The following is a 13,962-nucleotide window of genomic DNA, read 5'->3' as shown; positions in this document are numbered from 1 at the left end:
TCAGATTCCTCCTCCAGGGGCCAGTGCAGTGGTGAGGCTGTGGGAGTCCATGGGAGGTAGGCAGAAAGGTACCCGACACTGTGAGCAGCTAGTCCCCGTGGGGTTGGGGGAATGCAGTGAAAGGTTGGATTAATCAGGACTTGTAAGAGATGCCCGGCAGAGCTGGGTCCCATCTTGAGGGTGTTGGAGCCGGAGGTGCTGCCTGACTGGTGCTGGTGTTTTTCTAGGTCCGGTGAGGTGATTCTGGAAGATGAGTGTCCGCTTCACTGACGGTGTTGTATGCGGCTGCTAAAGAACTGGGTATAGCAAAGAACAAGGAAATACCAAATATTTCTTGAAGGAACGAATAAATGAATGTGCTCTCCTGTTCCTACCTGTCTCCTCCAGACTGTCCAGGGCAGCTGACAGGCGAGGGCTGGGCTCTTCCTTTCTCTGCCCGGCAGACGGGGGCATGAAGCAGTTTGGAGCGGGGAGGCAGCCTCACTTCAACAAGGCAAGCAGTCAGCAGTTGCCCCCAGCGCCCTGGCTGCAGCACCCGGGAGTGGGAGGAGCCTGCTGGAGAGGCTGCCTGGGCGCCACCGTTGTTGTTTCCACTGACTTCCGCTGGTTCACTCATTAAACAAATCCAGCTCGTTGACCAGGTATGCACAGCCCTTCCCTGCAGATCCACCCTGGGTTCTGTCTCTTCCCCACTGTGATGTCCAGTAGAGTCAGGTGTCCCAGGACAGGTCACAGTGAAACCCAGAAAGATGCTATTTTTACCCTCTGCATAGAGCAGCGTTGCGCCTGGGGCTCTGGGAACCAACCAGCATAGGCTGTTGTGGGAGTCCTGCTCGGGAACGGTGTGTGCAGGCAAATGTGGGTGCCTGGGCAAGGCTCAACTGGAGGAGACACTGACACGGATTCTTAGGACTTGCCTGCCTTCTCTTTCTTCCCTAAAACTAAAACTTTTCTTTATTGTTTTAAAGAAGAAAATTGTTCTTGCTTAATTCCTCAAAAAGATTGAAGCAGCCACCATGACTCTTACTTTCACTGTAATTCGAGAAAGTACTAACAGCTTGTACTAACAGGCCAGGAACCAGGCGACGCCCATCTCTGACCACGTTTAATCCGTGGAAATTTCACAGGTTAAATATCTCCTCAGAATAATGGGTTATAGGTTGTTTCTTAGTACTCCTCAATGCAGGTCCTTCCTCCTGCACCCGTTTCCTTACACCTCTGATGTCCCCCGCGCCGTGAGCATGCAGCCCACCTTCAACCCAATTCTGCTGCTCCCCTCTATGTCCTCCTGTGCCGACACAGGCTCTTCGGCACTTTCAGGAACCTGTGGGCCTATGCACAAGGATAAAGTTTTTTGGGTTTTACAAGATTTTCTTTCTTTATTTTAGGGAGAGAGAAAGCACATTTGCAGGAGTGTGGGGCAGAGGCAGAGGGAGAAGCACACTCCCCACTGAGCAGGGAGCCCTACACAGGCCTTGATCCCAGGACCCCGGGATAATGACCTGAGCCAAAGGCAGACCCTTAACTGACTGAGCCACCCAGGTCCCCAAGAATAAAGTCTCTAATTGAGAAAATAAGCACCAAAAGAGCACAGGGAGAGACACCATTATTTTCATTAGAAATAGTAATGCTTATAAACCTGTAGAAACCATTAAATGTAACACAAGAAACCAAGAACCTGGGTGGGCATGATACAGAGGAGAAATCTTAGAAAAAGGAACCCAGATGGCACACCTGCTCTGAGATTAAGTCACTTAGAGTAGTGGTACCCTGTGACTTAAGCTGTCCCTCCTGCTTTACTCTCTTTTCTGGGTGACTGGCGGACAGAGCAGTGACCTACTCTGAGGTAGACATGGCAGAGAGCAGGTGCCTAGAGGTCATTGGATTAGGATTCATGAAGGCCATTCCCTTCCAGATGTGCTTCCCATGAGCAGGGAAAAGGTCTTCTCTGACCTGCCCCAGAAACCGTTCCCAGGCCTCTCCAGGACAAGGTTACCCTTGTTTCCTGGCAGGACTGTGGATTCTGTGTGGAAGTCCATGGTGACACAGGACTGTGGGTCACAGGCGTGCCTAGGAAGAGAGCTGGGCACACATACTCGGATTCCTGTCCCTGCTGTGGTTCTTTTTTTTTTTTTTTTAAAGCTTTTATTTATTAATTTGACAGAGAGAAATCACAAGTAGATGGAGAGGCAGCCAGAGAGAGAGAGAGAGATAGGGAAGCAGGCTTCCTGCTGAGCAGAGAGCCCGATGCGGGACTCGATCCCAGGACCCTGAGATCATGACCTGAGCCAAAGGCAGCGGCTTAACCCACTGAGCCACCCAGGTGCCCTCTGCTGTGGTTCTTGAGATCCGCTTGTAAGTCTCCTGCCGAGCCAGAGACTCGCTCACAGAAGCCTCCACAAGCCGATAGATGCTTCGGGAGAGACTCACTAGGGGACTGATGTGTTGGCTTTCCTATGCCCTCATAGCCTGTGTCCCTTTTTGGGGTGTGCGTGTGTCTTCTCTGTGTGCCCCTGATGGGGGGTGAGGACAGGGTTCTTGGGGATGCTTTTCTCACACCGAGAGCACTTGTAGGGCTTCTCCTCAGTGTGAGTCTTCTGGTGGGCATGGATGTGGGAGCTTTTCCCACATGTGCACAGGGCTGGGGACTCCGCCGGCTGTGGACTCGCCGGTGAGCACTGAAGCTGTTGTTGCATCTCTTCCCACAGACGGTACACTGATAAGGCTTCTCCCCGGTGTGGGTACTCTGGTGGACAATGAGCCTGGAACTCTGGTTGAAGCTTTTCCCACATTCCCCGCAGCCATAGGGTCTCTCCACTGTGCACGTCCTTAGGTGCACAGGGAGCTTGGAGCCCTCGCTGAAGCCTTTCCCGTATTTGCCGCACTCGTGAGGCTCCTCTCCTATGTGGACTCTGGTGCCGAATGAGGTAGGAACCTCGGCTAAAGCTTCTCCCACACTGCTGGCACTTAGATGTTTTCCCAGTTCGGGGAACTGGGAAGCCCTGAGAGCCCTGAGAGTCGTCTCCCCTACTCAGAGATGGGCACAGGCCTTCTCTCTGGCCCGGGGTGTCAGCTGCCTCCTCCTCTCCTGGGACGGGGGTCTCCTGCCTGTTCCCCTGGAGAACATCCACGTTGCCCTCCTGGCTCAGGCTCACCCTTCTGGTCTCTCCTGGGCTCAGGGTTTTCCTTAGACTTTCTCCACATGGCCTTCCTCACTTCTGCTTGCCCCGAGTCATCCGTTTTTTGATTCTCTTTTTTAGTTTTGTTTTTGATCTCAAGACCTGAGGGAACAGAAAGACACAGGGCTGTGGAGAAAGAACAGGACAACGAGGAAAGTCGCTGTTAAAGCACCATAAGGGACAAATACGTAAATGGAATTCTTCATGGGAGTCAGCCTTGTGCTAAGCAATAGCCTAAGTGCATTTTCCAGTTTTACTATGTTCACGGTCCAAACCCTGTGGTCGTGAGGAAAAAACCTGGAGATCCCATGTACTGTTCTATGGTGTCTTTCTTTCTTTCTTTCTTTCTTTCTTTCTTTCTTTTTTTAAGTTCTCATTATTTATGAGAAGGTAAAAGCAAGTTACGTACACTGGCAAGGGAGTGGGACAAACAGGTTCCCCACTGAGCAGGGAGCTCAACATGGGGACTCAATCCAAGGACCCTGGGAGCATGACCTGAGCTGAAGGCAGATGCTTAACCAGCTTAGCCACCCAGGCATCCCCTAAATGGAAATTGTTCCCAGGATTCAGCCTTTTGTTAAGTACTAGCCTAGTTCATTCTCTGATTTCAGAATTTACAAACTCCTAACCCTGGGCTTACAGGAAAATCACTCCTAGATTCTATCTACTGTCCTATACTACTCCTCTTTGTTTGTAATAGATTTTATGTATTTGACACAGAGACAGCGTCTTTGCACAAGTAGGCAGAGCAGCAAGCAGGGGGAGAGGGAGAAGTACGTCCCCGTTGAGCAGGGATCCTGATGCAGGGCTCCATCCCAGGACCCCAGGATCACGACAGGAGCCGAGGCACATGCTTAACTGACTGAGCCACCCTGGCATCCCTATACTGTCTCTTTCTGGATGTTCAGACACAGTGATCTATCTGAGGCCGAGAGGCCAGCTCTGTTTGTGCCAGTCTGTCCCCAGGTGTCACTTCCTTTGTCGACGGCCTCGCCGCCGGCAGCTGAGTAGCAACAGGCTGCCCTGAGCTCGGCGGAAACGAGGGGAAAGCGTGCTGCGGGGACGCAGCCAGCACACACTGGGGTCAGGACAGGAGGGCATTGCTGGAGCAGGAGGGAAGGGGAGAGAGTCTGGGCTGGAGGCCCACAGTGGTCTGAGGAAGCCGAGGACGTTTGCTGCACAGGGAAATGCCATGTGCTCCGTGAGAGAGGCCGGCGGAGGCGGACCTGGGCTGCAGAGGGCACGGGGAAAAGCCGCATTGCTGAGCACCAGCCTCTCTGGCCTGTACTGGGCCATCAGTCGGGGCTGTGGGCTCGCAGCAGCGGAGGCAGTGCCCTCTTGATGGGGGGGGTGACAGCCTCTGCGGGGACTTCCCTGTCCCCTGGCTGTCAGAGCCAAGAGTCCTACCCATTCTGTGTGGGAACAAGACCAGCAGGTCCCGTCTCCTACCTTCCCGGCCAGTTTCCTGGAAGTCCCCTTCATCTCCGGCCACGCCGTCCGCCCAGGCCCCTTCTCCGATAGCTATGTGCTTCCTGTTCTGCCAACTCAGCTCTCCAGACTTCACAGCCCTTTCCTCGTGGCCGGAACAGCACAGCTCGCCACCTTGGGTGCAGAGGCCCAGGAACTTGACTGGGCACCCACTGCCTCATGAAGGACACAAGGCTCCGGCACACGGCCCGCCCCCACCTCGACCGCTGGCTGCTGAACTCGGCACAGGACAGCTCTGGGGCCCACAGAACGCCCTGTTCCCAGAGATGTCCTGCCACCACCCTGTAGGTCTGGCTGTGCTGACGAGACCGAGTTCATCAGGAAGTTGAGTGTCCCAGAGGATGGCCAGGAGGGTCTCGGTCTCCTTGTCGCCCCAGGGCACACCTGCTGCCAGGGGACAAGGGACACACTGTGAGACCACAGGGGCCTGCACACCACACGACAGAGGTAGCCACTCAGGAAGCTATGTGCCAGTTTGTCCAGCTTGGCCGCGGCTGCGTGTGGCCATGCCCAGGAAGCTACCCCACTGTGGGCTTCCTTCCTCACACACCTAGCGGAAAGGGCATCCTCTGATGGGGAGGGGCTGTGGGGTATTTACCAGAGCTGCCCTTCTCTTTTTTATCCCGAATCCCACTTCTTTGTCCTGAGAGCTGCCTATGTCTTCACTTGGGGGCCTCCCTGGGTGTATGGCTCTAAGGGTCTGACCCTCTGAAGGGCCCGCTGCCCCCTGAAGGCCTGGGCACACAAGCCCACCAGCACCACTCAGTGCCCGCCGCCCCTCAGGACGGCTCTGGCTGTGTGCGCACGTGCATTCGCACCTTCCTGCTCTTCCCATGGGCCTCGTCTCCCGGGCTGCGGGCTGTCCCCCAGCCCCATGCTCCACCTGCCACACTCTGTCCCCACTGCTTTCCATGTCTCGCCCCTCCCTCGGTCCCACTCGTTGTCACACGTGCTGGCCGCCCCGTCCTGATCCTCTGGTGTCTTGCTTTCCCTTTTTTGCAGTTTGTGTGTCGTGCCTGCTTTCAGACTCTCCCGGTTTCTCCTTCCCTCACCCAGCAGTCTCCGCTGCTGCTGTCTGTTTCATCCTTTCTCGGGTCTTCCAGTCTGTGTGTCTTGAGAGAGAGGAACAGAGACAGTCTGTCCCTGAGGGAATGTGCTTCCTTACCCAGAGTGTGATCTCTGTCATTCTTCTGAGTGATGCCCCTGCAGATCTCTGTAGGGCCAAGATTGTTGGCATAATAGCCATTTATTTAAAAAAAAAAAAAAGAAAGAAAGAAAGAAAGGAAGGAAGGAAAGAAAAATTGCTTCATTCTAAAGCCGTATATACACATTACAGAAAAAACATGTTTCATGGGGGGTGGGGGAGGCTTTAAGCCCCACCACCCAGAGATGACCCTTGTCTTCCTAAAAATACCACAGTAACTCAAGCCTTTCATTTTTCTCAGGCCAGCAGGAATCCTAGTATGGAAGTGTTCATTCTGTGGACCTAATAACAGAACTTCAGGGAACACACACAAGTCTGATCGGAGGAGTTTCCAGTACGAGGAATCGGAGCCCGAAGCCAGGGGGAGCTGCAGGAGCAGGCCTGGGCGCACGGAGTCCTGCCCCTTCACATTCAACCCCACAGCCTCAGCAACCACACACCGGACGGCAGGGACGTTCCCAAGGATTCTAATGAAATAACGATATACTGATTGTTTCATCTGCTTACAAGAGAACAGTACAGCAAATATAATGTCAACAATTAACAATTAAAATCAACAATTTTGCCCTCCTCTCTTCCCATGTTGAAAAAAAAAGCTGCATGAGAAGGGTTTGTCTCAAGTCCAGGAAGAGCTGGTGTGCAGGTGAGGGCAAGCTTGCGGATGTGAATGTACCTGGTTTAGAAGTAACAGAATTCAAATGTGTAGCCCTAATTCAAGGAGAATTAGGGCTACACATAAGAAGTCTCCACCCTCTGTGCAGTTACCATTGAGTAACATTTGCAATATTGTTTTCTGGGTTATTTCAAAAGCATTTAATCTAGAACCCTGCAGCCTACTCAAGCTCAAAACTGCATTCCTCCTCAGCCCCAGTTGAGGGCAGAGACTTTGGCATACCTTCTGACTGTTCCCCAGCTCTGGGTTGTGAGCTCTGTGACCCCTTCAAAGTGCTTTCCTCTGTATCAATCCCCCGTTTCAGGTGGGATCTCAGTGACTTTCTAGGCACTCCCAACAGGGCTGTCTCCTCACTGAGCTATTTCCAGTCCTTCCCAGAATCTGGGACCTGAGAACAGACCCCATCATCTGTCACTAGAAATTCTTGCATAAGGGACTATAAAACCTCTACAAGTGGCATTAGGAAACCATGTGAGACCTAGGAGGCAGAAAAGAAATAGTCTAAGACCTCTGTGATTAAAAAACAACAACAAGGGGCGCCTGGGTGGCTCAGTGGGTTAAGCCACTGCCTTTGGCTCAGGTCATGATCTCAGGGTCCTGGGATCGAGTCCCGCATCGGGCTCTCTGCTCGGCAGGGAGCCTGCTTCCCTCTCTCTCTCTCTCTCTCTGGCTGCCTCTCCATCTACTTGTGATTTCTCTCTGTCAAATAAATAAATAAAATCTTTAAAAAAACAAAACAACAACAACAACAACAACAACAAAAAGCAGAATTTGGTCTCACTCATCTGGTCTCTAGTGATTAAGATCAGGAGCTGCAAGCACCAGACAGAGGTGAGGTGGTCGAGTGCTGGGCGGGCACACATCTGCGGCAGGGGAGCACAGCAGCCTCGCGTGGGAAGTGCCTCTCTCCCCATGTCCAGGCTTCCCCACATCTGCTCAGCTCCCCTGACATAAAAGAGAGCTGTCACATCAGCCACTAACGTGTGCAGCTCACAGGCTGCTCCAGGACTCGGACCTTGGTTGCCAGACCCTGTCATCACCCTCCGCCTTATCACAACCCAGCAGGGCTTGTAAAGCATAAGCCGCACGATACCCTGTCCAGCCCTCGCACCTCCCATCCTCCTCTCCTCCTGGACCTCACAGCCACCCCTCGCTGCTCCGCCAAATGGGCTACACCCTCGCCCACCCGAAGCTGCTGACACAGACAGTGCCTCCCTCCCAGCTCAGTTCCTGCCATGTCCACTTCCTGTCCGCCCTGTGGTCCCTGTCCAGCACGTCAGCTGCTCATTCCTGCCAAGCACTTATCCCAAAGTAGCTTTCTTCCTTCACCTGTCGTCCGCTTCCCCATGGAGTGTGGCTCCTGCAGGCCAGGGACAACGCCTGTCACATTCACTGTGAAATCCCCAGTACGGGGCACGTGGCAGGCACTCAGAGCCACCTGTGTCTTTCAGAGCCACCTGCGTCCGTTATGTCACAAGCTTCTAACTGGCCCTTAGTGAGCGAGGGGTGGTGGGCAGAGGCGGCCGGCGTCCTGACGCGTGCTACCAACCTGCTCTGCTCCCTCTACCCTCCGCTTCCTGCTCTGCCCGTCCCATCCCAGACAGGTTTCAGGTAATTCTTTTAACCCTGACATTCCTGTACCATCTCACTCCTGTGAAGAGCTTGGCTCTGAAATGGTGGTGGCCACGAGGGAGAGACCGGCCCCACAGAGAGAGGCCAAGGGAGCCAGGAGCAGGAGGACTATCAGATGTAGCGGCTCCCGCTGGTTACCAACCCAGTCTCTAACTCTGTCCACGTGCTACTGCTTGGCCTTCTCTGCTCCCTCCTAGTGGTTAGTAATTGTCCCGATGCCCTGGATTCTTCAGGAACTTCCTCAGCCTGGACCCTCATGTCCCCACCACACGGTTCTGCCTTCTCCACATTATGTCAACACAGCTCTTCCTCCCGCAGCCCGAGGATACGTCTGCCTCCTCACTGGGGACACGGGCATCTCCCGTTCCAGGCATGTAGTCTCTGCAGCGAGCTGTAGCTCTACAGCGAGCATGTAGCAGCGAGCTGCTTCCTGTTGACTGCAGAGGGGCTCAGCCTACAGCGTCCCTCTGGCCCACACTCCTCCTTTACTCTGTGCCTCTCCCAGACTTGGGATTGGGATCTCAGTTGCCTTCCTCCCACAAACTCCTACAACCAAAGCCAAGTTCCTTTTCTTCTCCTGTGCCTCTCACAGCTCCCTTCTCCCAAAATGTACAAGATTGTTACACTGACCACATGTCCAACCTAGTCCCTAAGTGGACAAGGGCATACTTTGTGAAACTCATCACTATTCCATACCGACCCCTTAATCCTGGCAGCAGGAGCAGCTCTAATGCAACTTTATTTAGTGAATAACACATGGCATCTGCCCTCAAGGAGACTTTCAGCAAGAGACACTGGATTTTAACTCACCAACTCCGAGGGTGAGGGATAGTTGTCCTTTCCCTGGCCTTCTGTTGGAAAGTATTCTGAGGTTTTACATTTGTATTAGGGACCTTAAACATAAACTGAATATATCCGTGTCTACGTTATTGCACCAAACGAGAAATTCTCCCCAAAGACGAAGGGCAGGGACCACCCCAAGCCAGCTTGTGGTTTCTGGTGGCGGACAGAGCGCTACTGTGTGTTTCTCAGCTCAAGCTCCTCTCCACTAAGCAGATTCCTATGCTTCTTGCTCAGTTCTTCGTAACGAAACTCAGCAGGTCCTGAATGCCTGTCCTCACCTGCTGGCCAGATGCGCTCTGTACATCCTCAACCAGAGCCTCAGCTTCCTCACCATTTTCTGGATGTTGCTCCCTCACCCAGGTCTGGATCTCCTCCAGCAAGATGGTTGGAAACTGCTCCCAAACCAAGAGCTCCAACATCTGCTCTTTTGGGTGTGTCTTAGGCCTTAGCCACTGACAGCAGAGTTCCCAGAGCTTGCTAAAGGCTTCATGGGGGCTGGCTACCTCTTGGCAGCAGAACTGCCTGAAGCGTTGGTGGTAGGCTTCTGAGTCAGGGCTGGTGCTGGGAAGGCCTGATTTCTGTCCCTGGTAGCAGTCCTTGCTTGGAATGGGTATGCCTGGGGACTCCTTGTTGCAGCCATGATTTCTGTCATCAGCCTAGCTGACTGGCAGCCATTACTACCCTGGAGATCAGATTCCATTTCTTTTCATATCACTGGAAAACCATTCTCCTGGACACTGGCGAAAGTCTTCCTGGAATCAGAAATCAGAGAATACCTTAGTGGTCCAGAATCACAGCTAAAAAATGACTCAGCGACTTGGAAGGGGAGTTGCAGGAAATGGAAAAAGACAGCATAAAGTGATCTCATAGTCCTTCCCTCTGCTTCCCGTGATGTACTTTCTGCCCTTTTCCTTTGCTCCCTCTACAATCTGAGAATCTGAAGTGCTAGAATTATCAAAACAGTTTTCTCCACAGGCCAGTGGTGTTTGCTCATGAATTCCCCAAGCTACTTTCCCATGTAGCCCAGCTGTTCTTTCTTGTGTCCCCCGTATGCCTGGATCTTGGTCCCTGCCCTCCATTCCCTCAGGAAGCCAGGAGTCACCTTCTCATAAGGTGCCTCTGGATTAACTTCTTCATCGTTCACACTCTCGTCTCTACTACCACCACAGCCACACACACAGTGTGGATGAGACACGACTGACTTGTGGTATGCTTTCATTTTCCAGTACTACTTCCTACTTCGGATCTGCATCTTCTTCCTTTGTAACTGAGTCCTAAATTCCAGCTGGTGTCACAGGGCTATTCCTTACAGTACCCTTCCCTCCCACCCCAGGAGTTTACGTCAGGCATCTGACATAAACTGAGCCTGTCAAAAGTCTCTGAGGTTTTCCAAATTTCCTAGGAATTGCTGTATTGGGAAGAGGTAAGACTGGAGCGATCTGTCATTGTGTGTCTCAATATAACCACTCCTGCACCAAAGGGGTGAGCCTGATTACAGGAGTTAAAAACAACAACAAAAACCTTAAAAAACTGGATTCCGGTTGCTCTTCTTCCAAAGATCTTGAACTGCCTTCACTTACAATCTCTTTACATATAATGCAGCCAAGAGACTACTGACAGGGAAATGGAAGGCATTCCTGGTAGTAGTCCTTTATAACAAAACAGGAGCGTCACAGCACGCAGGGCCCCGGCCTCAAAGATGTATGCCATGCCGCACATTTTCCATATTCTGCACCTTGTCCGGATGCAGAATAATTTAGTAAATGCTACCCTACTTTCAGGCGGATGACGGAGCTCGTGCTCCTCTTGACCCCTAACACCCCATCCATAGTTCGTTTGAGAATGCTGCTCTTGTGTTTCACTCTGGCGAAGACCCAGGCGCTCGGCGGAAAGCAGGACAAGGGTAGGAGCCGGACTGGTTCACGTCTCGCTCGGCGGAGATGCCCTGAGTCTTGCCAGTTCGCCGGGCGCGAGGGTCAGGAGCTGGGAGGGGCGGGAGGGAGCACCCGCAGGTTCACGGCCCGCCGGGAGTCCGGGGTGGCCGGCTCGGGGCGGGGCGTGCGCGGGGGCGTCCGCGCCTGTGCCCACTGTCCTGAAACGAAGGCGTCCGACCCAGCTTCCACCCCGCAGCGGCGAGGAAGCGGAGTACTTACAGACTCGCTCGGCGGCCGGTCCGGAAGTCAGAGCCTGGACAACGCCCCGACTCCGAGCGGTAACCCACCCGCTGCGCATGCTCGCGAGTGGCGCCATTGGACTACAGCTCCCAGCGTGCACTGCGAAAGGACGGTCGCCGTCCCTCGCCAGCATCGACAAACTCTGCAGCAAATAGACGAGAGAGACTGCCCTCTGGGAGCCAATTCCCCGGGAGAGGGGGCGGACCCTCCAGTGCCGTATTTTCCTGCGTCATTCTCTCCTCAGCCAGTGGGAGTGTCCGCGACGAGCGGCCTCGGCTCCGCCCCCAGCCCTGGCTCCTGGTTTCCGGGTCCTAGGTCCCCAGAGAGGTGAGTCCGCGGCAGGTGGGTGCGGGGTGCAAGGTCGCCGGCAACGCTGCCGCCTCAGGCGCCACCCTGCCGGGCTCTCACACAGCCGCGAAGGTGACCCGCGCGCCCGAGAGCCGCAGCTTCGCCCAGCTGGGGGGCCGCCGGGGCGCCCTCGGAGGCCGGAGCCGGCGGGCCTGCCGGGCGTCGCGAGCTAGCGACAGCCGCGCTCCGCCAGCACTGCTGCGAGCGGGGGGGCTTCCGCGCCCTCCGTGCGGTGCCTCCTGCCCCGCAGCTCCCGGCTAGGTTCTCGAGGTCGGCGCCGCCAGGGTGCCGGGGAGGTGGCGCAGGCCACCTGTGTGACAACTCAAACTTTTCCTGGGGTTTCCCGACCGCCAGTTGGATCACGCTGCGCAATTCCTCTGAGACCTTGTGTTTATCGGTGAAATAAAAGCAGGGTTTTCCCCCCCGTTCCTTTCAGGACGTTATGAGTTTCCTCCATTTCGAGACAGTTGAGGAAACTGTCAGAGGGTCAGACTCTCCCTACCGTCAGTCCCTGTGTTGTCCTCGGGAGCTTGGGGCCTGTGTGTGCCCCGCCCTCCCCCACATCTTGCTGACGTTGAGAGAGACTTGTGCAGAGCCATGAGCCCTAAGGCTTGAGCTGCTTCGGAGGAGAGAGCCAGTCTCCCGAGCCCCAAGATGGCGGCTAAGATGGAGATAACTTTGAGCTCGCAGTCCCACATTCAGGCTTCCTCCAAGCCAGAGAGACACATAATAACAAAACTGGAAGACAAACGGGGACCCACTCTGCAAAAAGACCGCCCCGATCCTGAGCTCTCCCGCCAGAGCTTTCGACGGTTTTGTTATCAAGAGGTGTCTGGACCCCAAGAGGCCCTCTCCCGGCTCCAGCAGCTCTGCCGTCAGTGGCTGCAGCCCGAGCTGCACACCAAGGAACAGATTTTGGAGCTCCTCGTGCTGGAGCAGTTCCTGAACATCCTGCCTCCAGAGATCCAGGCCCGGATCAGGCATCGATGTCCAGTGAGCAGCAAGGAGATTGTGACCCTGGTGGAAGATTTTCAAAGAGCTGCCAAGAGACCAAAGCAGTGGGTAAGGAGGGCCCTCTTTCGTGGTCGCCAGGATTTCTTTCTCATCTGGATGGTATCTGGTCTCTGTATCCCTCCCTGTTTAGTCAGAGTCCAGAAATGGACCCGATGACTACAAATGTTGCTTCTGGCCTCTATTTGGGAACCCCCTTGGGGGATGTTAATAGGTTTTTAGAAAATCTAGGCACTAGTACTCCAGTAAGAAAGTAGAGGATCAAGTAAGTTCCTTGCATTTGTCCCTAAACATCATCCCACACCCATTCCTCCTGAAGTTTTCCTACTATCAGGATTCTTAGCAGGCAGGGTCATCTTGTTGGGTAGGAATTTGATTTGGGGGGACCTTCATGGTGGACCTGGCTTCAGTGATGTGTCTTCCCTGCAGATCAGGAAGTTGCAGCTCATTTGGCCAGTATTTTTTTCCAGTCTCCCAATTTAGACCCCATTCAGGGCTTAGGCAGGAAGCCAACTACCATATGCTTTGAGGAATGGAGGCTGTCAGGAAACACAGCGGGCAGTCTTCTAGCCATACTACTACTGGGATCTCCTTATCAGGGAAGCCTTGGGCAGAACAGTTTATTAAGTATGGGTTTTATTATTAATGGTCTCATCAAATGCTTCCCGATCCAGTGGGACCTTTTTCTGATAGAATCTGCTGGGTGGGTGACATACGGTGAGACACAGGATGCGACTCTCCTAGGCCGATGTCATGACTGACCCTGTTATCTGTGCCTTCTCTCTGATGAGCTTGAAGCCCTGTGAAAGACCCTGTTTAGGGTCACCCACTTAGGAAGTCTTGGCTGATTTGAAGCCTCCATGGATTAAGATTAATCTCACTAATCATTCTGCATGTCCTTCCCTTTGCTACCTTTGAGAGTTTTCATCGTCTCTCACAGTTGGCCTCTGGACTGCTGTCGGTATACCCCAGGGTAAAGGAAAGGATCCTTGCAGAGCAGGAAGAGGTCAGGCTGCCCCCAGTCCTCAAGCTGCACTCTGATGCATGGGGCTTTTTTCTAGGTGGCCGTTTGTATGCAGGGGCAGAAGGTGCTCTTGGAGAAGACTGGGTCTCAGCTTGGAGAACAGGAACTCCCAGACTTTCAACTGCAAACTCCTAGAAGCTGTCCCAGGGAGAACTCTTTGGAGGAGCCTTCCCAGGCAGAATCTCAAGACCAGCTGAGCACTCATCATTGGGACAAATCCCCGCTCCTCCAGGAAGCAAGCCCTAGATTGGCCGGCCCAGGTAAACACTCCGTGCCTCTTCTCTCCCTCTCTAATCTTTACCTCCGTCAGAACATCCTGTGGTTCTGAGACACCATAGACTGCATGTCGGATTTTTTAATGTTTTGTGTAACACTAGATCTTTATT

At 53.7% G+C, this 13,962-nt stretch overlaps 2 protein-coding genes, 1 long non-coding RNA gene and 1 pseudogene across 6 annotated transcripts in view; 1 reads left to right on the top strand and 3 right to left on the bottom strand.

Annotated features, from left to right (window-relative positions):
* Window positions 1-231: 231 nt before the first annotated feature.
* On the bottom strand, window positions 232-3,203 carry LOC132027117 (zinc finger and SCAN domain-containing protein 32-like; the record flags this gene model as incomplete). The annotated part of the gene is given in 3 exon segments (XM_059415893.1): window positions 232-2,632; window positions 2,635-2,915; window positions 2,917-3,203. Coding segments are annotated over 3 exon segments (738 nt in total), but the record flags the coding sequence as incomplete, so codon positions are not given.
* An 85-nt stretch (window positions 3,204-3,288) lies between these two features.
* Window positions 3,289-5,853, bottom strand: LOC132027116 (zinc finger and SCAN domain-containing protein 32-like; annotated as a pseudogene).
* A 464-nt stretch (window positions 5,854-6,317) lies between these two features.
* Window positions 6,318-11,358, bottom strand: LOC132026973 (uncharacterized). Its single transcript, XR_009407042.1, has 2 exons — window positions 11,173-11,358; window positions 6,318-9,771 (listed from the first exon to the last, which is right to left on the bottom strand). It is a non-coding gene; the product is annotated as an uncharacterized LOC132026973 (long non-coding RNA).
* A 95-nt stretch (window positions 11,359-11,453) lies between these two features.
* ZNF174 (zinc finger protein 174) overlaps window positions 11,454-13,962 on the top strand; it is a 61,249-nt gene continuing 58,740 nt past the window's right edge. For 2 of the 4 annotated variants that reach the window (XM_059415516.1, XM_059415517.1), the window contains exons 1-2: window positions 11,527-12,603; window positions 13,614-13,836. In XM_059415516.1, coding sequence (XP_059271499.1) covers window positions 12,196-12,603; window positions 13,614-13,836 — 631 coding nt within the window. In that variant the 5' untranslated portion in view covers window positions 11,527-12,195. The other 2 variants (XM_059415515.1, XM_059415518.1) reach the window with 2 other exon arrangements.

Source organism: Mustela nigripes, chromosome 11, assembly GCF_022355385.1.
Source record: "Mustela nigripes isolate SB6536 chromosome 11, MUSNIG.SB6536, whole genome shotgun sequence".
NCBI classification, from domain to species: domain Eukaryota; kingdom Metazoa; phylum Chordata; class Mammalia; order Carnivora; family Mustelidae; genus Mustela; species Mustela nigripes.
This window is presented reverse-complemented; position numbering and strand designations above follow the sequence as displayed.